The sequence below is a fragment of the Haliaeetus leucocephalus genome, unplaced genomic scaffold, assembly GCF_000737465.1.
Source record: "Haliaeetus leucocephalus isolate CR32 unplaced genomic scaffold, Haliaeetus_leucocephalus-4.0 Scaffold162, whole genome shotgun sequence".
Taxonomy (NCBI): domain Eukaryota; kingdom Metazoa; phylum Chordata; class Aves; order Accipitriformes; family Accipitridae; genus Haliaeetus; species Haliaeetus leucocephalus.
This window is the reverse complement of record NW_010972598.1, coordinates 4,022,752-4,047,743: the sequence shown is the minus strand read 5'-3', so window position 1 is coordinate 4,047,743 and position 24,992 is coordinate 4,022,752. Positions and strand designations below refer to the sequence as shown.

The 24,992-nt window shown below is 36.0% G+C and overlaps 1 protein-coding gene across 1 annotated transcript in view; it reads left to right on the top strand.

Annotated features, from left to right (window-relative positions):
* RYR2 (ryanodine receptor 2 (cardiac)) overlaps positions 1-24,992 on the top strand; it is a 342,788-nt gene that overhangs the window by 156,262 nt on the left and 161,534 nt on the right. The window contains exons 27-31 of the mRNA XM_010562945.1: positions 7,839-7,986; positions 14,851-15,059; positions 16,993-17,167; positions 23,462-23,670; positions 24,578-24,930. Of these exons, the coding sequence (XP_010561247.1) occupies positions 7,839-7,986; positions 14,851-15,059; positions 16,993-17,167; positions 23,462-23,670; positions 24,578-24,930 (1,094 nt within the window). The remainder of the gene's footprint in view (positions 1-7,838; positions 7,987-14,850; positions 15,060-16,992; positions 17,168-23,461; positions 23,671-24,577; positions 24,931-24,992) is intronic.

Sequence of the window (24,992 nt, the reverse complement as noted above, 5' to 3'; positions counted from 1 at the left end):
TCAGCGCTGTGCCCAGGGAAAGAGACTGACCTTACTGTTGAATCTAAAATGTTGTGGCCCTGTGAAGAGACATTTCTGAGGCTCACCAGGAAAGAGGAGGACTCTGTGGTCTACTCCCTGACCAGCTCTCTGTATTTTGTATACTCACTCAAAATAACTGCCCTGAGGGCCAGTCTTGGAACTCAGGTTTCCCCTAGATTGCTTTCATAATAAATGCCCTGCTTGCTAGATGACAAAGCTCAACATGCAAATTAAATCTGCGCTGACTTGTTACAATTTATAGTCTTGTGTGAGAAAGCTCGTGGAAGATAGGGGTATAAGTTTTGAACCCCTTAGTCTTGTAATTACTGAACTGTGCATTACCCATTTTCCACAAGTGTTTTAAAAATTGACACCTATATCCTCAAAGATATCTGACTGTACAAATAGGAATTAGGTATCTAAATCCATTTTGATGGCCAAGGACAAGTTGTTACATAAAGAAGTTATCACTATCACTTAGACCTGCTGAGTTTTAAAATAAAATGGTAGCCCCCAGTTAGGTTTTCAGAGATGGTTAAGCAGTCAGTGTGAATCAGGCTCTGATTTTGACTACCAGGTTGTTCTCTGAAAGAGACTTAGACAAATGCTTCTGCTCTAAATCTTGATGGGGCTTAGGTATATGATCAGTATTGAACTGTTCTTCCTTACCAAGACAAAGACAATTACGAGCATGCAAAGAAGAACCTGGAGAATTTAAAAGTAAAAAGCTTAAGTGCCTATGAAGCTGATCACGTTCAGAGTTGGAAAGCCACTTCATCAGGGTTTTGCAGTCTTGGGTGCTTCTGCTTTAAACATCTAAATATTTTGTTGGGTCCGATGCATTCAAATTGACTGAAGACTTCCTTGTGCTGAGTGGGGCACTATTGTTGAGATGTAACACAATGGTGCAGTGAACACTTATGCTTTCAACAGAGGATGGTTGTTAAAGATCATCAAGTGCTCAGAAATATTCATGACCTTCAGGAAAGAGAGCAACCAGATCAGCAGTATACTTTTACTCACTTATTCTTGGCAGACAAATTACAGTAGTCTCATGTACAGTTAAACAGGTAGATGATGTCCTTGAAAACTTTCCCACCAGTAGCATGTCCTGTAGAAGCTGCCATGCTTGGGGTGTTGATGTTGATTTCCTCTTAATTAAATTATTTTTTCTCTTTTCAAATAATTATTTTTTTCTGGAGAGAAGACAGACAATGTTCCAAGAGTGCTTTACAATGTGCTGATAACAAATACCATTCATTAAAAGTCAAAAGAAGAGAGCAGAATAGCAAGGTGCTCCTTTCTGGGTGCAGTGCAAAGATGCTTCTCATTTAGCTGACATACATATCACATGGCAAGCTGCTAGCTGTTGTCCACACTGCTATGTGCTTCTGCTTGTCTCCAACAATGGGTTTGTTTCATGGGCTACATTTTGTCATCCCATCATATTACTGTGACATGTTACAGTACTGTAATAAAGTGACACGATGTTATGCTGTAATAGTATAAACGGATCTTGCAGAGCTATGAAATAGTTTCCTAAGGGAAAGAAGCTTACAGATTGTTGAAAGCAGATGAACTAATCACTGGGAAATATGTTCTAAATGGCAGTCGTGCTTGTGGCTGTAGGATGGATTAGATGATCTAGTGGGCCTGTTCCATCATGAATGCCTCATCATTTGGGGATTATATAATATGAAAAAATTAAAGGGATACTGTCAAGTAGTTCATGTATAAACCATTTATTTCCTGTTATAAACTGGTGGGGAAAATGCCTTCCAAGTTCCAGATTTTCTTCTTCTAAATCCACCACTGCTTGTCAGGATTTTTTCTTAACGAGATAGCTGCTCTTTGTGCATGACTATACACAGTATTTTTGTTCTGCTGCTGCAGAGCCAACCAGCCAGCCAGCAGAGGGAGCACAAGTTAACTAATAAATCCTGTTCCCAGAACTGTGCTGACAGCTGTGATGACACTGATGACAAACAAGTAAGTATTTTTTAGTAGGACACACTCACAGTAGCTTATTGCTCCGTGGAAGGAGCAGAAGGAACAAAAAAGGTAGGAAAAATACATATTTCTGCTTAAAAGAACGTATTAAATAACAAGGGTAAGTGGAAAAACAAGCACAACATCAGTATGAAAATACTTGACAGTGTCCCTTTAAGGGAGAACATGGTTGCTGGCAGGTTGGTCTTCTCTGAACTAGGGAAATAGTAAATGATCAAAGACAGATAAGGTAGATAGATCCAGGCAAACGAGCAATATATCCTTGGTGTAAGTCAATTAAAATCATCACATTTGTGCTGAGAGAGGGCATTTTTTATTTTTATTTTTTTAAACATGTACAGATTTTGACATTATGTCCTATCATAATTACCTGAGCTTTTTGTTTGGGCATTTTAAATCATACCAAGCTGATTGAAAAATAGCATTGAAATGTAAAAGGATGCATTTGTGACTAAATCCTCACAATCAAATAGAAAATATTCAGAACTCACATTAAGTTTATGCGTGAACTTACGGTATTGGTTGATGTTCATAAAACTGTGATGTCATGTATACAGGAGAATCCCAACTTTTATATAAGTAAGGAAAAGACAGAAAGGGGGAGAAAAGAGTCAAGCTTAGAGATCAGAAAGCAAATGAAAATAATTTCAACTACATTAGCCACCCCCTCCCTCTTCCTGAATACATGACTTTTAGGTCTCCCCACTGATTGTGGGGGTCACAGCCAAAGATTCTGACTTTCAAATTTTGCTTTTATGCATTGTCACATATGCAGATAACTTAGTCAAAGGGTGTCTTGCTTTTTCTTCGTGTTGTATTGTGTGTTGTGGCTGAAGAACCTAACAATCGGAATCCTCATTTATATTGAGAAAAAAAAATATTTTAAAACCCCACAGCTTTAACAATTGTTTATAAAAATCAGCAACCTAGGGAGTTCTTCCCACTGTGTGAAGACCATCTTAAAGATGCTCTGCACTTCCTGTCATAGGATGATTAGTCAGGATTGTGAAGCAATTACCAAGTCTGATTTCTCTTTGGCCCAAAATGCAGACAGTTTGGTCTTTTTAAGTTAGGATCATATTTTTTTTTAGATTTTTGTAGAAAGCATATGACATCACTGTTTCATCAGGAGCTGGTCTTCTCAGACTGCCTAGTGCTGCAATGCAAGAGAGGCAGTGTTCTGGAAATTCAGACTAAGGAAATACGGATGTATGGGAAAAATGAGAATTTGAAAGCTTGCCACTTATTTTGTCATTAAATATATATAAAAAGGCATCTTGTCCCTGTAAAAACTACTTAGAGTACCTCACTTTCTCATTTTACATTATTTATACTGATATATTAGTTCTTTCCATTTATAGTCCATTTATAGTTATAGCATGCCAGGTTAGGAACACAACTTCTGCTTCGAGTGGATACATTTAGGATATTTGTTAATACTGCCAAGAGTGTGGCTTTGTGAGGACTTTATTGTGCTTTCCAGTTCTAATGACTCTAGAATTTTGAAATTACTTAGTAAATACCAATTTAGAATTATATTTTTCCTTTTTCCCTATAAAATAATTTTTAATTTTAATGGTTTATGGTTAAACGTGAGCTGCCATGATAAATGCAGAAAAGCTAGACCTCTGGATAACAAGATATGAAATGTATGGTGTAGGTAATTGATCCTGTTCACAGTGTATATGCTGCACACTCACACTGAGCTGGATTTCTGACAGCATTGCCGGCAAGCTCGCCAGTAGCATTTGTTGTGGCAATTGCTCGGAAATCTTTGTGGAAGTGCAAGATCCACAGCCATGGCAGCAAGCAGAATCAATTCACAGCTATAGAATGAGTCTTTTCTGATGGTGCACATGAAGCTAGGAAAACAACAGCATGTCTGTCTCACTGAGTATGTGCTGAAATATATTTGCTTTGTGCTTGTCATTTAACAGCCTTGGTTACGAGGACAAAATCATTTCAGTACTACACAGGATATGTATCTGTACAGCTCTAACACTTTAAATCATAAAACTTATGATCCCATTAAATTATTATCATGTTTTTCCTGCACTCTTCCTAGTCTGTGTTTTCATTTTTCAGTCTTTTCCTGTCTGTCTTTTTGATAGGCACTTATTTATATATGTTTCTGGTGTCTTTTTGTTCCTTTTAGTCTAGTGATCTGTGCTGTTCCTGAACTTCTCAGAGATTTGGGAAGGCCCAGGAGAGCACACAGGTTTGCGGTATCACATTTATAGCTCTGAAAACTAAATTAATCTTTATCATTTCAGATGTCTTTTAGAGGTTTATATGAGGCTTTGTTTTTTGTTATTGAATTACTTTTGAAGAGTACAACTTTTTTAGATACACTGTATCTCTTATATAGGTTCTTCTTTTAGAGCTGCTTATAGAATTTGACTATGGTTTTCTATGCTGCTGTACACAGTACGGACACTCCTCTTGACTTGTTCTTACTCTTACATGACATCTGTCTGTGCAAGTTGCAAGACCACTTGCTAGATCCAGTGCACTAGATCAGTTATCCACCTGTCACATACTTGCTGAACAAATGTATGCAGTTCTGCACCTCTCAGCTCCCAGTGTGCTTCCTCTGTGAATTGTTTTACAACAGTGTTCATTACCTGTAATGGAAGTTTTAAAAGGCTTGTTGATATTTGTTGGTGTGTGTGTTTAGGTATTTTTTCTGTAGTTCTTTTCTATTATTTTAAGACCTATATTCAGTTAGTGCCATTGTTGACCAATTATTGCCTATTTCAAATCCATTTATATGCTAAAAATAAGTATATGTGTGCTGATTCAAATAATTCTATCATCTGCTGCATATAGCAAAATCTGTCATGTATACTGCATGAAGTAATGCTGACTTTTCATGGTCAGTGTTATATCACTCAAGTTCAACATTATTTAGTTCTTCCATTTATAGTCAGGGCATATTCTGCCAGGCATTCCAACTTTTCATGGTTGCGATGCTTTCTTTTACTTAACTAATTTCAGATTAAATTCTAAATGACTAATGCAATGTTTATGTTACATTAAAGGAAGACAAAATTGTGAATAAAATATATAGTCTTTTTTCTTTTTCCTTTTTTCCTTCTGTGGTATGATAGGTTCTGATTTCAGACCCAAAGAATTATATAAACGTCATGTGTGCTACCCAACTCAAACCGTTTGAAACGGAATCTTGTCAATAAGCTTAAGTTTTGGGGTCTTTTGTCTTCTGGAAGAGATCACTTTTCTTTTTATTTCAAATGACTCGGTGAGCAAGTAGTTGCCAGACAAACTCTATACGAAACAGAGTCTTCTGATGAAGCGTTAGACTGTCATACCTGGAAAACTCTGGCAAAAAATTAAAAACTTTGGCTGAGTTTTCCTTCTTTTAACAGTCTACACTACAAAACAATAACTTTTCAGTAGTGAATAGGAAGAATTAAGTCAATGTACAGATTGCAAATGTACTCAATAAAAATTACCACTCTTTAGCTAATCACTTTTCTTGTTACTTGATTGTGACTGTGCAAAGCTCAATCACTGTATAGGATCATTCTCTTGATTAGCTAGACTTAAACCACAGAGGTGCAGAAGATTGTTGGTACAGAAACTTATGATGAGTATAACAATAACAGTTCTTAATTCAGCAATAAGTAAAACATTCAAAATTTCGATAGACATATCACAGGGGAAAAAAAGAACAAAATTATTAAAAGAAAAATCCCTTTTCATATTCATATTTAAAGAAGTAGCCAAAGTCTTGAGTGGGTGAAAAAGTTCGCAATATTAAATAAAATTAAGACTCAAGGAAAAAAACCTGTAAAATCGAGTTTGTTTAATACTTATGATTTCTTTTTAAAATCACTTACACTATATTTCATTATCATACATTGTTATCAGCTGATTGCCTGTATGTTAATGTGTGTTAGTGGTTGCTATGGCCATTACCAGTGCATTAGTCATGGATAAGAAGTTAAATAATTGTTGTTCCAAACTTCTGCTTCATATTTTTAAAGACAGTATTTCATAATATCTTTTGGACACAGAGTATTTCAGAGGAAATAATTTCTTTTTTTATGTCCTTTCCAAAACAAATAATTAAAGCCATGGTGTTTCATCTCTGATATTAATGTGAATATTCTTGTATCGAATAATAATTACTTCTAACATTTACTTCAACAGTTGTTTAGTCCATTCTGTTCTGGAAGCAGACCTTTTTCACATCTACCAAATTAAATATTGGAAAAAGGGGGATGTCAACTTAAGTGTTTAGAATAAATATGGACAGTAGTCCCCTCAGATGGTCCTTGTGTTGGCCCTGTCACTGTCCTTCCTACTGAATATGACTAGAGCTGATGTGGTGTAGTAATTCGTGTCCTCAGCAATGCATTATCTTTATCTTTCTGTTAGCCCTTTTAGCATATAGGTAGTGCTTGTCCTGCAATATTTCTTCTCCTAGAAGGATCACTGGTATGACCAGATTTCATCAAGCACTGATTAATAACAGCACTTTAATATTTACTCACCATGATAAGGCAAAAGGCAGATAACCTTGTATCTAAGCATTTAAAGGACAACAAAAGATGCCTGCAAGTATTTGTCAGAATGAATGTGCTATCTCTCTTCTGCCAGCAAAGGTAGAATAAAAACCCCATACATTTTTAAAAGTAGAACCATAATGCTATAGAAGAAAGGTACTTTCACTGTAGGCAATGCTTTCTAAAATAATAGGCAGTATTTTTGCATTTCTTAAGAAGTCTGACCAATCATGAAAGCCTCTGAATGTCTTTGGTATATGTACCCAAGAGAACAAACAGCAAGTATTTTTTAATATGTCCAGTCTTCAATTTTATTTTATTTTAAAGAAATAAGATATTAGGAAGAACATGGAGAGTTCTTTATATGGTTTCTCTCACTGCAAACAGATGCTGATAGGATGTGAGAAGAAAATGTAGACAAGAGAACAGTTCTATTAGTCATTACAAATTATGTTAGCCATATAAATAATCCAGTTAAACAATGCTTTCAAATAAGATAATTTTGCACTAGAGGAAAACCTAATCAACGTTGTGTTAATAAACCTAAAATACAAAGATTGAACCTTACCAATACATTAATTTCAGCTGGAGGAGAGGTTATGTTAAATTACCTATTACAAAAATTCTGCACATTAAGCGCATTAATCATATTCTTGCAAGACACTTTATTTTTGAAAAATACATGTTTTAAGTATTTGACATAGTAAGGCACAGGTTTATTATCTATTTTATTATTTATTAATAAGTATTGCATGTATTTATGAATATTTTTTATTAGTAGTGTTTTGTTCTTTTGTTCATACATTGTTTATTCTTTGGGAGTTTTATATATCTTGTTTAGTGCTATAATAAAAAAATCCTCTATATATTTGTGGTACAGTAATGTCTCTGAGCTTTGATTATGTACTAGCTTCTTGTTATGGTAGCTGCTTCATAAACAGTGTACAAAATATAATCCTTTTGACTTTTCAGTCAAACTGTTTGCATTTATCCTTGTTCTTGTTTGTATTGTTATCCTATTAAGTAAATTTGATGGAAAATGAAAGTAGGTATAAGCCACGCAGTTACATTTATTTGTGTATTACTGGCTTTTTTAGCAAAGTCAGTGTTGTTACTAGTTTCTAGACTATTGTAACTTCTTTGAATCCTTGCTGTATTTGCAGCTCCATGATTTCAGTTGGTATAAATAGTAATTTTTATACTGCCGATATAACGCAATTTTGTCTTTAAGACAAAGCACAGTTTCTGAAATTGAATTGATTTTTCATACTTATGCAGGATGTGAAAAATCGACGAAATCCTCGCCTTGTGCCTTATGCTCTTTTGGATGATCGGACAAAGAAGTCAAACAAAGACAGTCTTCGGGAAGCAGTCCGCACTCTTCTAGGCTATGGTTACAACCTGGAAGCTCCTGATCAAGATCATGGTAATAAAATTTGTTGTTTTGCTTTTCTCTCTCTCAAAAAAAATTAGAATATTCCACTCCACTACTGGATTCATTACTCCAGTAAAACAATCTGAACAGGTACAGTGTCTCCAAAGCTAATAGGTGCTTTTCTCCATCTTCTGTTGTTTGTATTTCCCTTTGTTCTTGCTTTCCTTATTGTTTACTTTTCTTGTTCTGTGGCCTCAAATGAAGAATTAAGAAATGAAATATTTTTACATTTTAAATCAGTGATACAATTTCTTTGTATTTCATACACTTCCTTTCAGTGTTCATTTTGTAGATTTGATAGTTCAGATGAATCAAAATAAAAGCTTAACCAATTTAAATCAGGATTGTGAATTCTACAAGACAGAACCCTAAAATACAGAAAATCAGGAAAACGTGCTTATCATCTTGCTCATATATGGTCTTATGCCAGGGAATAAAATGTATGGTTACATTATAAATATGTGCATAAATACCTGCATAAATACCCAATCTAAAATTAAGTTTTTAATTTAAAACTTTTAATTGGTACTATATTTGTTATTTCAAGACAGAATATTAAAATTGCTAAGAAAAAAATAATATGTAAATGCAGTAGATGTGAATTTTATATTCCTACAATTTTAACTTTACATAATGAAGAATTCTACAATTCATGTACAATCTTTTATTTAAGCACTTAAAGCTACAAGAAGACATTTTTGAAGACAAATGCCTACAAACCATATTTCTGTGAATGTCAAAATGCAAGTTTAGAATTAGATAGTCTGTTAGAGCATTTAACCTTCCTGACTTTCTCATGTCTTTGAAGTTGAAGAGACTATAGGTGAATTTTAACTCACTTCTTACAAATGTTTTCTTTGCATTTGCATCATTGCCAGATTGAAGATTTTATTGATACTGTGGGCAGTATTTTCAACATATATTGTTTGAGTTTGATAGATCCTAAACAGAAAAAAGCTACATAAACTTTTAATAAAGAAGTTTTAAAGAAACAGTACACAACATTTACTTTAGTAACTGCAGCATATAAAATGTTAAGAGAGAAAAGACATCAGGAGACATAATGTACAAATAAAATAAATTCTCTTATAGATTTTGGCATTTAAAATGACAGTTTTCTGTCATGCTGAGATTAAGTTGTAAGATGGAACATGAGAGAGGGATATTCTTGGTACTCTACTGTCATTCTGGAACACTAACTGCATATATAGAAAGGAAATGGTAACATAAAAGATACAACACCTCAGCAACCATATTCTAGAAGTTGGAGATATGGAAATATGGAATAATCAAATCAAAATTGAAACTTACATACTTACAGTCTCAGCAAAGTGTGGAAAATTTGAGAGGTGTGTCTAAACCTTATTTTATCAATATATTGATTAATAAATGATTATTTTTCCTGCTTTATATAGTGATGTTATTGTTAAATTTGGACCTGTTTAGGCCGTAGACCTTCAGTAAAGCATTTCTGTGGAAGACCTAACTTATACCCAGAATGTACACAGGAAACCTGCCATTTTCAGTTTCTTTTCCAAAGTGTGTACATGCTCTGATCCTCAACTTTTATGAGAGGCTGCTATTAAATTGCACTTTTAAATATGAGACATCACTGATACCATGAGGGTGTAACAAGGCTGGATTGCTAAATGGGCAAAACAATGTTTCCTAGTGGAGTAGATTGTGTTGGTGGCACAGTTAATGTCACTGTTAAATCTGCCTATGCCTAGCCTGGAGAGTTTAAGGCTGCAGCATAATCTTGTAATTTCTTCCCCTCCCACTGTGGGAAGGAGATGCTTCGTACAGAGAGTGGGCATGGCTTCTGCTTGGTTCTCAGAAAGTGGGTTGGAAGGTATAGGAGGCTTTTGCCTTTTGTGAAGGTAAAGGGACTGTCTAGTGGTGTAGGGTGAGAGGGAGAGAGAACACATTCATTTTCCACAATCTCCTCCAAATCTCGCTGAACAATATTAATCCCATTACCTCATTTACATCTCTGGGAACCATGTGACCTTGCCTTTCCTTGGGAATGAACTGCTGGAAAATTTTATTTTTTGTTTACGATGCAGAGATCGTTAAGCTAGTTCTGTGCATGGAGTTATTAATGAGATGTAAAGAACACAACTGCAATCCTTGCATCTGAAAGGTGTCATCAATCCTGTTGCAAAATTCCCAGAGGAAAGGACCTGAAGAACAGTGTCCCACAAACTGGTCTTTCTTAAACAAAGACTGGAATTGCATTCAGCAAAAGATTTTTATACTCATTTGCGGGATTTAGATTTTACAGTTTATGAGCCTCTCGAGTTTTTGAGATGAATAAAACATGTCATAGGGATCCTCTTTCATCAGCCAAAAATCCATACTGTTATTAAGGGATTTAGAGCCCTCTAGTGGTGGTCTGCATCCCCAGTCATTAATTTTATTTTAAACATTGATTTACAAAGCTCTGTAGTGTCATTTTTTTTATGCTTTATTATTATTATCATTATTATTATTACTAATTACTGGTTTCCCACAGCAGCTGTATTTTTGGGCTTGCTTAGAATCTAGAAAGCATTAGGTTACTTAGAATCTAAAAAGACAACAAATTCTCAGTTCCCAAGCTTTGTGGTTGTTCATCTCCTGTATAGGTGAGGTACTGAGGGTCTTCAAAAGTGGTTTTGAGGCATTAAATGTGTAGACCATCAAAGAGAAAATTTTACTGATAAAGAATTAAGTGGCAGAGAGTTCAGAGTTGCTTACAGGAAACTTAATGAGCCTCACCTAACTGAAGTCAGGCATTTGGTGGCATGAGAAGTGATAGTAAGTTCTGAGGGATGTGATTTTATAGGCTATTCAAGATAATATTGGAAATGTGGACCTTGATGTCACTGAGAAAGCAGAAGAGAAAGGGAGAGGTTCTTAACATGGTCATACAGACAGGTAGGTGCAGACATATCTGAGCTTATAACAAACTGGGGAAGAGGAGCAATTACGGTGATCAGACTGGAATACTGAATTTTCAAAGGCTGCACAGGCTTTGATACCTTACAAATTTGTGGGAAAAGATCCAGAATGCTTTAGGCATTCTTTTTCCTAATCTGAGAAAAAAAGTCAGAGTGATCCCTGAGTCATGTGATTTGATTAATGGAAAGAAAACTGTATAAAATACCAGAGAATAGAATAGCTGAGAAAACTTAAGGAAGAAGGATCCAGAGTTTAATTCAGCATTGGTTCTTGTGCTTTGTGAAATTGTTTTCATCTTTTTAAAGTGTGTTTTTTGTCATTTCAAACTATCTTATGGTTTGAATTAATAATAAGGTCTTGGAAAGAAGTGTCAGACTGTAGGACTGTGTAACAAGTAAGGAACAGTGGGGGAGTTTTGTATGTACTCGCCATACAAGGTTGTTCTTGAAGCTATTTTAGCAGAAGATACATAAAGAAAATGTGTAGAGTAGTGAAAGGCAGCTCAGGGAAAACTCACTGTATACTGACATAAAATATTGAAGGAAAGCAGAAAGAAGATAGGATTAAAAGTGTTTAAAAGGATGTTAGGAATGGCCATCTCCAAGGCACCGAGTAGGGTCATGAGTAGTACTATTCAAGTAAAATTCAGGAGTAAACGTTCTTAGACAATTTTTGAGAACGTTTTTCATAGGTAGTAGATGAATGCCACATAGCTGTAGGTGAATCAATAAAGGCATTTTTTCAAGACAGTATGTTCAGTGCAGTGAGGGAAAGAAGAAAATTGGAGAAGTAGGGGAGTCTAAGATTTGTGGTTTTGTGAATGACAGAAACAAAAGTACATTTCTATGGGAACAGATTGATCTGGAATGTATGGTGGGATAACATAGGAAAAGAGTGGAAGTGGGAGCAAAGGAGCGGGATAACCCACAAGAGAACTGGGATGGATAGATGGAGAGTTGGATCAGAGCGTAGAGATTTGAGTCCAAAACTTTCATGTTTGTTAGTTGACAATACAAAAGGAGAAAATAGATTTATTTATATGTCTCAAAGCAGTACCTGTACCAGCATACTACTTCTGCCTCTAAAAATCTTTGCTTATAGATTCCACAAATGTTACAAAGCAAAAATGTGAGGCATAAACCAAGCTTGTTTCTACTGCTGTTGCAGAGCAGACAAAATAACACATTTACATTTTTACCCTTCCCTTGAGGTTTCTTTTCTCCTCTTTCTCTGAAGCAGCCCAATAACAACCCAGCTTACATTTTTTTCAGTATTTTTTATGCCATTATTCCTTCATGGAGTAAGAGAGTCAGTGAATACATTTAGAAGGAATAAGTTGAATGTGTCAAAGTTTAACTTTAGCCTCCTTTGAAACTCTTCATGTAGCCATTTTGGTCTTTGAGAAAAGATGTTATTACCTGACAAAGAGTGAATTTTAACTTAAGCACTCTTAAAATAGCTTGTTATGAATCACTTTCGATTAAGAGAATTTTGGAATGAAGCATAGTAAGCTATGATAAGATAAGCACTTGTGATCATGCTATAGATACTTAACCAAATGAATCGGTATCTGTGAAAGCTTTTATTTTCACACAGCTGTTAATGTTATTTTACACTCTATTGCACTAGACAAGAAATGTGAACAAGCTCTTTTTCTTCATCTCAGCTTGACAATTGACAAACAGTAACTTTGAAGTGAGGAGTGGCAGGTTTTAAGGCACTCTATAAAATCTTGTAGCCATCTGACTATCTTCAACAGTTTGAAAGAGAATAAAGGAGAACAATCATCACAATTAAAACTTGGCATCTTGTTGCTTCTGTTATTTCACTAGCTAAATAGTATTTTCTAAATAGTACCTTGGCTGTGACTAGGTTTTCCTTTGTTCTTGAACAGGAACTTGCCTTGCCTTGAACAGGAGTTGCCTTTAACACTACTTTTATGCCCTTCTTAAGGGCATCTTTATTCTTTCCAGACTTGCTGCCCTTTATCTTGACAGAAGTTAATATATTTTTTCCTGAAGCAGGAGTATAATTACTTTGGGCTTTTTGTTGCTGTTGTTAAAGCTTCATGCAAGACTTCCTTTTATGATTCCTAACCTCCATTTTCCATTGCGTCTGCAAAAACATCTAAATTGCAACCTTCCATATATTATTTATTATAATAACTAAGAAATATAGTAATATTTTTTTGTAATTATGACATACTTAAGAAATCTGATTTTTAGAATATAAATGAGATTAGGTGAATTGATCACAGTCTAAGTAAAGAAGATGTCTCAATTGAGGAATCTTGTCTCAAAGACAAACGTTTGTCTTTTATGGTGATCAGAAGATTAATTTAGTGTGTATTTTGTTGGGGTTTGTATTGTTGGTGTTTTTGTTTTGTTTAAAATAACTGAAAGCCAAGTCCACAGAATCACAGAATTGTTGAGGTTGGGAGGGACCTCTTGAGATCTCCTGGTCAGGCAGGGTCAGCTAAAGGAGGTTGTCCAGGTCCATGTCCGGATGAGTTTTGGTTATCTCCAAGGATGGAGCCTCCACAACTTCTCTGGCAACCTGTTCCAGTGTTTGACCACCCTCACAGTAAAAAATGTTTTCTTGTGTTCAGATGGAATTTCATGTTTTTTAACGTGTGTCTATTGCCTCTTGTCCTGTCACTGGGAACCACTGGGAAGAATCTGGCTCCCTCTTTTTCATTCTATTCCACCAGCTATTTATACTCATAAGTGAGGTTCCCCTCTGAGTCTTTTCTTCTCCAGGCTGAACAGTTTCAGCTCTCTCTGCCTTTCCTCATAAGAAAGATGCTCCAGCCCCTTACTCATCTTTATGGCCCTGTGCTGTACTTGTTCCAGTAAATTGGTGTCTTTCTTGCACTGGAGAGCCCAGAACTGGACCCAGCACTCCAGATGTGGCCTCACTAGTACAAAGTAGAGGGGAAGGGTCACCTCCCTGGGACCTGCTGGCAAGGCTGTTCCTTATGCAGTCCAGGATACTTCTGTCATTCTTTGATGTGAAGCTACATTACTGGCTTATGGTCCACTTCTCTACCAGGACCCTCAGCTCCTTCTCTGCCAAGCTGTTTTCCAGCAGCTCAGCCCCCAGTGTATTCTGTTGCCTGGGGTTATTCCTCTGCAGGTGCAGGACTGCATTTCCCTTTGTTGAACTTCATGAAATTCCTCTTAGCCCAATTCTCCAGCCTGTTGAGGTCCCTCTGAATGGCAGCATAACCACCTGGTGCATCAGCTGCTCTTTCCGGTTTTGTGTCATCTGCAGACTTGCTGTGCGTGTACTCTGTTCCATTATCCAGGTCATAAATGAAGATGTTAAACAGTGTTGGGTCCAATACCCCTGTAGACCCCAGGACCCCTGGGGTACTCCACTACAGCACCCATATTGGTCTGCCTGCATATCTTGACCCTTAAGTTCTGAACTGTCTCCTGAACCATCCCAAAGCAGTTCTCTATGCATTCTAGCTGCTCTCTCACATAAAGGGCAACTCTTCCTCATAACCTTCCCAGCCTGTCCTTCCTAAAAAACATGTGTTTATCCGTCACAATACTTCAGTCATGCGAGTTATCCCACCATGTTTCTGTGATTCCAGTGAGGATCGTAGCCCTGTAACTGCACTCAGACTTCTAAGTTCCCCTTATTTTATTTTTTTTTCTTCCCCATGCTGAATGACTTAGTGTAGAGTCATTTCAGAAAGGTACCCAAGCGTGCTGATTCCCCAGAATGGGTAAGGCGCTTTCCCCATAAGGCTGTTCTGCAGGCACTTTCTTCTTTTCATGGCTATGCTCAAAGGAATCCCTTTGCCTTTTGTTTTCACTGCCTTCATTTTGTCAGTAGTTGAATACAATATTTCCTGTGTTGTTGTTTTTTTCTTTACTTTTTTTTATTTTTTAAACCTTACAGCAATGAGACTGGATGTGTGCAGTGGGATAATGGAAAAATTCAGGATCTTCCGCACAGAAAAGACTTATGCAGTGAAGGCTGGGAAGTGGTACTTTGAATTTGAGGCAGTTACTGCAGGAGACATGAGAGTTGGCTGGACCAGGCCGGGTTGTCTGCCAGATCAGGAACTTGGCTCAGATGAAGAAGCTTTTGTTTTTGATGGCTTTAAGGTTTGTATATGTTTATCTGTAGTAATATGAGTGATTGCAAAACTTTTAATTTTGAGTCTTATTCCATGTGTCATTGCCTCATCTAAATTGCCTTCTCTTCTTTCATTTGTGTTTTATGAAATTAATTCTCTCTCTCTTTGAGGGCCTAGGTGGAATAAGGAGGATCAATGTCACCTGAAAAAATTAATTAGCAGGTTTTTGGCATTTCTATAATTTTTTTCACAGCTTCACAGTATTTGTACAGTATATATACAGCATTGAAAATCTAAGTGACTTACTCAAATTCAAATTAGTGGCAGAGCTGTAATTAACTATGAATCATTTCTTTAAAATTTTAATCTGTTGTTCTCTCTATAAGAAGTGCCATTAGGGAATAGATATGGTTAAGATTATCAGCAGTAAGTGTTTGAGGCAAACTTTGGTACAAGTTTTTTATAGGAATGTAAAAGTTATGAAGAGTATACCTAGGTTTTCATGGAAATCCTTACAGTTTAGAGTAAATGAGGTATAATAGAACCAGTAATTTTAGCTCAAATGTAACTCTGCATGAGACAGTGGCAGATGGAAATCTAGTAGTAAAAATATATAGGAAAACAAACTATTTCATATGTTACTGATTTTCATCACAATAGATTAAATGACTAATTAAAACTTTTTATTTCAGTAGGAAGGCAAGTGCAACAGCTATCCAAACTGTAATTGCTATTAAGGCTACTGATGACTCATGTCAAAATGTTTCTTGTATCTAGTGTTGGAATTCATTTCCTTTATTACTATTACAATATGTAACAGAAATCAACAGTATTCCTGGCTGTTCATGGTCAGATCAAGCTCTCAAGCTCTATTTTTTTTAATGTTGGAATTTAATTTTTTTCCCAGTCTAGTATTACATGAGAAGATGCCTTAAAAAGAGGACTGAAAAGTTGTTTTTGTAAAATATCTGATTGGCTTAAGTAAACTATTCAAGTCCTGTGTCCTTACTAGAATAGCTGTGTAGTAGCTTGTCTTCTGAATCTTAGATTTTGACCTTTAGCTCAATCCACAAAGCTATTTTGTTGTCTTTGATTTTAATGGGTTCTCTCCCCAAAAAGAAAAATGCTTTTGAGCCTCCTACACAGGAAGGCTCATTTGTTTTGTAGGATTTTCAGGGTGGATACAGAGGATAAAAATCTACTTGTGATGGAATATATGAATAGGGAACCTATTTGTTATTAAAACTGCTTTGTTTTATGCATGTTACAATAGTTCTTAATAGATGTTAATTTATTTGAATTCCATTTCAAGACCCCATCCAAAGCCTTTGCAGTCTTTGACTTGAAGGTCAGTCATACAAATCATTAATCATGCCCTCAGCTACTCTGGAATCTATCAGAAGCTCAGAGTGCTTGTCCCAGCCACAGACAATTCTGTTCCTTCCCAAATCTGGTATGACAGAAAGTTTAATTTAGTTTGTACACAACATTTTTAGAATTATACTTAAGGAAACAATAAGGTTTGTTTTGAAGCAATGCATTTATAGGCTACTAGATTAAATAAAAGCAATTGCTTAAAAAGTTTTTGAAATAGCTATTTAACATTGTAATTGATAGCATATTCTTTTCATTACAAGTCTTCCATGGAGCTTCTGCAGAAAAACTAAGCCATGCTCTTATTTGTTACTAAAATGTTGAAATAGCAATTTTCCCTGTCAGGTCACTTAGCAACGTTTTGCAATACTGATGTGAGGGGTGCTTGCAGAAAGTTAAGTGTTCGATTTCCATTTTCAAAGTCAACTTGGAGTACTCAGGCATTGTTTTGGAATGATATGCTGTGAAAGTGTTAATTCTACTGCTGTCTGAATTGAGTGGGCTAATTACTAGTTGTGCTACTAAGGGAGAGAGGAACACATACATTGTCACTATTACTCTTTGAAATTCTTTTAAATCTTTTTCAGGCACAGCGGTGGCATCAAGGTAATGAGCATTTTGGCCGCTCTTGGTTAGCAGGAGATGTTGTTGGATGTATGGTTGACATGAATGAGCACACTATGATGTTCACCTTAAATGGTGAAATCTTGCTTGATGACTCAGGTTCAGAACTTGCATTCAAGGACTTTGAGGTTGGTGACGGTAAGTACTATAATACATTGTGCTGTTAACTTGCTGTTGCTGCCTAATTTTTGCTCCAGCTTCCCTTTAATGTGGTATGCTTCTTGTCCCTTCCTCCCTCCCCCCCCCGCCCCCCCTTTGGGGAACTACCCTGTGTCCTTTTATATATTTGCTTAGTATCAAGCCTTTGGAAAGGAGGCATGCTGGGTGTGAGGATGAAGCAAGGCCTTTTTCTGTGGTGAACTTTGCAGCCATCTTTTGTGATCAGACCTTTTCACTATTTTGCAGGGATGTGTCTGGGGTGCAAATTCATGAGCTTTAACATTTCATCTGCACTGCAGTAGGTCACCATATGATGTAACAGAATCATAGAATGAATCATAGAATGGTTTGAGTTGGAAGGGACCTTTGAAGATCATCTAGTCCAACGCCCCTGCCATGGGCAGGGACATCAAATTTTATCTAAATCAAGTACTGAAATACTACCAAGTTTCTGTCAAATTAGTGAGAACATATGTTAGGGAGTTTAAGCCAGCTTTAAGGTTTTGTTTTAGCTCTGGGAGGAGAAATGACACCTGATCCAGGATAAAGCCAGCTGGCACAAAGTTAGCCTCCAAAATTTTTACTTAATTCTAAACCAGCAGATTGAGTTTTGTGCCTGTTGTTGTAGTGTTCTTCGTGCAGCTTTCAGAGTCCACAAGAAGGTTTTTGTTTACCATGAAGTAGTAGCTGATGAGATTGCAAAAGATGGCAAAGATTGTGAGGTTGTGTCAGGTGCCAGATTGATTCTATACCACAAAAGTATTTTTGTTTCTAAATTTAATTACATACTTGTGTGTGAATGGGTATATAAAAGGGTAAGAAATTACATTAATGTAGATAACTGCCTAAAATTTCTGAACCATGGTAACAGAAAAAAAATTATTTTAAGCTTTAATCTTTCCCTTTCATTTGTTATAGGTACATATATTCTGTCATATATATTATACATCTGTTAAATAATACATCTGTGTCTGAGAGATAAAGTCAAATTTTTTAAAAAGTAAAAGCTGCAAATGATACTTTTGGGTTACTGATCCCTATTCCCAGGGTAAAGATGAATCTTATACCTATTAATTAGGCAGTTCCCTCCTTGAATTTTAACCACTTTACTTTCAAGTGGATTTCAGATTATTTTACTTTCAGGAGTGCTTTGGGAGAAGAAATTTTTTGGTTTTTGTTTCTTCTTCTGCCATACTATAGGAATTAGGAATAATTTGATTTCATTTAAAATGAGATAATTGCCACCAATTTTCTAGACTCATGCCTGTTACTTTACTGCCTTTAGATTTCCTTAGATACTGTGATAACATGAAGAGGGAAAGGGATGCATGAATAGGCTTACTGTTAGTGGTTTAGGCATAAAGTCATTGTGGTGCCATTCGATTATAATGGTTTTCCAGTTATTAGGCAGTATAATCCCATTGAGGAGTGAGGGATTCTGAGAGAAATGGGAATTCCATGATGTTCTGAGGGTAGCCTGTTTGACCACTATTTTGATTTCAAAGTTGATGAAATCACAGTGGTGTGATTTTCGTGGTACTTGTTTCTAGCTGCAGGTTTACATTTAAGCACATCTCTGTTGTGTCTGAAACTGCTAAAGCAGTTCCTGGCTTGACATGGAGCCCAACGTCCTTGGTAACCATGTCAGTGTCAGGCCTCTCAGATTTTTCACAATATCCTTGTAATTTACAGTAAGTTCCTCTAGTGTCGTGTTTGTAGAAAACAGCTTGCCTTTGAAATAAGATCTCCTATTCTGTTTTCAAAGCAATGTGCCTATTGATCTCAGATTTAATAAATCCTGATCAATATCTGTAAATATTATGGGTATCATATACAATTCATGGGGGGGGAGGGGGGCGGCAGGGGGAGAAGGCATCTATATGTATGTGTGCGTATATACAAACACATGTATGAAATACCCAAATTAAATGAGACTTTTATAGAGCTTTAATTTTTTTGTAGGCTGGCTTTAGTTTGGTTTTGTTAATGGCTCTTGCTTAATAGCATTGAGATCTTTCTGCAGGTCACTTCTGTCAGTGAATTGTGTGCATGCCATGTGCTGCTGCAGAAAGAGATGTTTTGCTTTAGAAAAAAGATAGAATTTCTGATCAGAGCCCAGTGTCCTGCTTTGAAGGATGCAGTCTGACTATAAATCAGTCCTGTAGTTTTAATTTACTTAGGAACAGTGAAAAAGGAGTATGGTGCTCTGCCAGCTTACTAATAAGGCTCATGTGCTGTGTCTTAGGTTGTAGTACCAACAAGAGGAGCTCCTTGGGATTATGGCAAACTAATTTGTTTGTGAGATACCATCTCAGTAGTAAAATTGTTAAACATAATTGCATATTATTATGCATTTGTGTAAGAGAAATTTCACACTGTAGATATGAAGAAGTACACTGTGCAAACCAAACTTTGTTTTGCCAACTCATGATCTCTGTGAGCATGAACTGTTTGTAGTGAGTGTATGACAAATTGGGTCAGGAGGTTCATCTTGTATTCTTGAAAGTAGGGAACTTTATAAAAAGTGTTGCTGTCCTATGCTTTTGCCACATGTGACAGACAATGCTAGAGGTTTACTTTTCTAGTGGTAATGTTAAAATCTTTCAACTTGTTTTGCTACTTCATATAGTAAAATAAAAGTTTTGTTCCATAGCCCAGTTATGCACCTGGAGATTAAGAGCTAGGTCATGGGAAAATCATCTTTTTATGTAGCCTCCAGCATCCAAGGGCTACACAGGGTTTATGAAATATCACATCTAAAATGGCTGGATACCCATTTAGAGAAGGGTACTGAAAGTTAATTTTTATTCCACAGTAGGACACTTAACAGCCTCACACACACACTCCCCATGAGATGCTATATCTTTACCAGATATGGAAGAGCCCTGAAACACCTTAATGACACCTGTACCATTGGCAAATCAGTGCAGAATTTCAGAAGAGATTGAAGTAGTGCTTCCATGATTAGGACTGGCACTGGTGTTTATATTCCATTCATACAGAGCAACAGTTAATGTGTAGTTATGATTACTTGCAGGAGTTAGCTACATGTACAGTACCGTTCTGGCATCATTGAAATTTGTATTGGTGAGAGAGATTGTCATCTTGATTCCATATTGGCTACAGTTGCAGGGTTGATGGAAAATACTGGATTGAGTAAAAAACATCAATGAGAGTTTTACCTCTGTAGGAATTTAATTCTGGGTTTCTTTGTTTTCTTTCAGGGAATCTTGCAAATCCTCATTTACATTTTATTTGTGTATGTGTAAAATATTTGCTTCATATCTAAGAATGAATCTATCTGTGAGATCTTCTTTTCTGAGCCCACAGGAAAATCCGTAGGTAGAGGAATTAACAGTTTATGTGCATTCTATTTAGGAAGGGTAACTGTTAGTAATATTTTAAATATTTTACATATTTTAAATATTCCTGTTTGATTTAGTTTTGTGTCATGTATACATCTCAGTCTTCATGAATAGAGCTGATTATCTTTTCTTGGATTTTGGATGGCATCTAGTTATCTAATCAGCTTTTTCTATAATATATGCTTACTGAATTCTGCTGATAACATCAGCTGCTATTGCTTTTTTTGTTTTGTAAAACAATTATTTCCTGTTTGATTTGAGTGCTGTAATAAAGAGGAACTGGCTATGTGTTAATTCTCAAGGTGCTGGAGATAGAGCTTGCTACTTCCTTTTAGGAAATATTTGACCTGTGCAGAAACATAAAACTATCGTTCATATACATAAATACAAAAATAAAGACATACATATAGATATGGCGTGTTCACAACTAATCAGTTTACACCTCCTTCTCTTCAAACGCTTTTTTTTTAAGCTTTTGTTCCTCTCTGTTTTTTATGAAAATGCAACCGTGTTTGTACCAAAAGTCTAGTTAGGTCACTGTTTTGTTTTCAACAGCAGTGGATAGCAAATGCCTGTGGGTACATGTCAGAACAGGATAAGCAGACAGTGATACAGTCACCCAGGCTCCAGTGATTTCTGGTCCAGGAGCTTTCTGAGGCAAACACGGTATGTTTGTGTTGGTGGCCCTGATGGTTTGGTTTTGTTTATGTTTTTTCTTTTTTTTTTTCTTTCCCACATGAAGGTCTCCAAACACTTTTGGAATCAATGTGAACTTTTAGCATCCATGATGCTATGTGACAGAGAATTCCACAGCATTGCTGTGAGGTGTATAAGGAAGTTTCTCCCATTTTTTTTGAGGTTGCTACCAGTTTCTTTGATCGTAATTTTTGTTACGAAAGACACTGAAAAATCATTTACCATTCATCTTCTCTATGCCACTCGTAATGGGGGTATGTATCATACCCCCTTAATAATTTTTTCTTTTGAGGCTGAAGTATCCTAATTTCTTTAATTGTTGATGATAAGAAAGCAGTTTCATTCATGTTGGCCATTTTCAGATCTATTATATCCTTTTTGAGATGCGGAAAACAATAGTTTTCATAAGATTCTAAATGTAGGTGCCATACATCCTGGAAACATCTGAAAATGTATTATATCAATAAGAATTGGAAAATAAATGGTGAGGTGATTCAGACAGACAAAGCACGTGCTTTAGGCTGCCTATACCTATGTGGCTTATAGCAAATCTTATGTCATTTTTGGTTAATATTGTGAGGATTCGTGCTGTCACAACTGTTTCTGTGAAAATCCCTTCTCAAACAGCTTGATGTCCATAGAAGGTCATTACTATCCTTGAGTTATGAGCTGAGATTTGTAAGGTTATTGAAAGTAGCATTTTGATTTTTCTTTGCTTAAAAACTTTTGCAACAGCTTATGGATTCCTTTAACTCAACAGAGAGCCTAGTAAATACTCCCTACTAGAGCTTCTGGGCTTTGCCACAGCATATATCTATATATGCAAATATAACTTTCCTAGTTATGTGTTGTATAATATGATTTTGTTTCATTTAGTGCTGGAAAATATTCTTTATTATTGTCTGCCATTGGATTTGCATTAGCAGAATGGACATAAATCATGTTGTCTAAATCATCTGTGTTATCTGAGAAGTTGATGCCTTGTGATTTAAGAGCCTTGCCGTGAACATAAAAATCTGGACTTAAACTTACATCTACTAGTGTATGTCCTTAAATTTATCCTGCCTAGTACACATACACATGATAACCAATCTTGTGTATCTGTAATAAAATCTTCAAAAGGTGGTACTGAAGACTGATTTTTTTTTTTATCTGGTGAGCAGTCATTCCTGTAGATGGTGCTCCGGAGTTTGCTTTTGTCTAAAGAACATATCTAAGGTGAAGAACTAGTTGTATTTTGTCCTTATACCCTTCAATACCTGATATGTTCACTTGAACCAGAATCATTGAACAGAGCTTCATGTTTCTCACTGATACGAAAGAAAACATTTTGTCAATAGCTAGGTTAAGTGAATCTGCAAAGTGGTTTGTAGCTGTGGAAATTCAAAATCAGGATGAAAAGGAACAGAAGAAACAAGAGATTTTCTTAGGTTTTTAGGCTGTGATGCTGAACCTGAGGAAAAAAACCCCAAACCTTTTTTTAAAAAGTGCAGTCACAAGTGAGTTCCCTGTGCTAGTGAAACAGTAAGAGAGCAGATGCATACAAATGTGAAGCTGATTGAAAAATAAAACCAAAAAACCCAGCCCACCCCGGCCCAAACCCACCATAAGTTTCATGAAGCTCCAGTATCATATTGTCGGTTCTCATTATCCAGAGCCACACAGTGCTATGAAATTTTTTAATTAATTAATTTTATATTTTTTTCTTTAATCTGCAGCATGCACTTGGTGTATATTTGTAATTTTTTTCACTACTATAGCTGTATGGACAAGCACTATATTACTTTCAAAGTAATTTTTGAGGTTCTCTCAAAATGCCATGACTAATGGAATTTTAGGAGGAATATCAAAAGTAGTAAGACTTGGAGTAAAATTGACAACACTCTACCAGTTTAGCAGAGGGAATAACTAAGAGGTGGTTGTCAGATTCCCTGAAGTACTCTTAGATTTCTGTGAAGTAAATTCAGTGTTGTATGAAGAGATCTGTGGCTATTAGAGGGATTTTTTTTTTTTCAGAGTGATATTTAAGATACAGTACTTGGTGACATGCAAGAGGAGGTCTGCTACTTATTACTGCTTGTGTTTATAGTGTTTCATTTTGGGAATTATTTTAAAATTTTTTTTTCAAATGATTTTTAATTGGGTTATGGAAGAGAGCAGTTCTCTGATGTTGATGATGTACAACCAATGTGTTCTTTCATCTTGCTTTAAGGATTTCTACCTGTGTGCAGCCTGGGCCCATCTCAAGTGGGAAGAATGAACTTTGGAAAAGATGTCAGCACGCTAAAATATTTCACTATCTGTGGCTTACAGGAAGGGTATGAACCCTTTGCTGTTAATACAAACAGAGACATCACCATTTGGCTGAGTAAAAGGCTCCCTCAGTTTCTACCAGTGCCACAAAATCATGAACATATTGAGGTCTGTGATCCTATTACAATGTTTCCAGAGACTTCTTCCATGAATATGTTTGAATTACATTTCTACTTTTGCAGTTTTAGACAAGATTTTTAATGTGATATATTGACCCAATTCTGGATGAACCTTGCACCTGTTACAAATTTCTTACATTCAGTGGAGCTGCAAATAATATAATTATTTGGTTGATAGTATTTTTTTATCTGTGGAATATGTCATGTATGCAAACATGAGAGTCTCAGAGACAAATTCTACAAGATGTGCTCATTAAGAGCTTCTTGTGCAGTGAGAGCTATGTTTGTAAACAAATTCCAGAAATTGGGCATTTCTACATAACAGATACCACGTGTTCTGGTGCACAGATTTTGTGAAGTGATTTTTCTATAACTAATTGGTTTTGATTTTAATAAATATTTATTGGCCAATTGTGTCAACACTTATGTCCCAATCAGTTGTGCATCTTGATGGAACTGAATTTATGCCTTGTAAGTCTACCATGAAATCCTTCTGAAATTGATGAAATAAGAACCCTTTTTCAGCTGATGTGTATCACACTGTAGTATTTAAGAAATAATTTGTGTTCATGCATATGTACATGTGTAATTTATATTAGCTGATCTGTGTTGTTCTGGGCAGGGTTGGATTTATGTTGCAGAGTTACGATGAGAAAGGTCATTCCTTTGTGAGTGGGGTTGTTTTAATTAACAACAGAACAATAAAAACCTCCACTCCTCATAGTATTGATTTCCCCTTAAAATGGCAGCACATGATTACAATACATTTGACCGTTGACAGCATACTGTTGCAAGTTTTTCAAGTCACGGATGATTATTCTAGAAATAGAAATAGAATATTTACAAGGGGGGAAAAAGCATCAGCTTCAAAACAACTACATCTTTACATTTGATAGGTGATGAGAATTGATGGCACCATAGACAGCTGCCCCTGCCTGAAGGTCACACAGAAGTCCTTTGGTTCACAGAACAGTAAAACAGACGTCATGTTTTTTCGATTAAGCATGCCCATTGAATGTGCTGAGGTATTCTCCAGATCAGCTGCAGGAGGGTTACCAGGCTCTGGTCTTTTTGGCCCGAAGAATGACTTGGAGGATTATGATGCTGATTCTGATTTTGAGGTTCTAATGAAAACTGCTCATGGTCATCTAGTTCCCGACCGGACAGAACGAGAAAAAGATGCCACAAAACCAGAGTTAAACAACCATAAAGATTATGTTCAAGAAAAGCCTTCACGTCTTAAACAAAGGTTAGTAGCACATTTGGGCTTGCCTTTTTTTTTTTTCTTTTTCTTTTTTTGTCTTTTTTTCT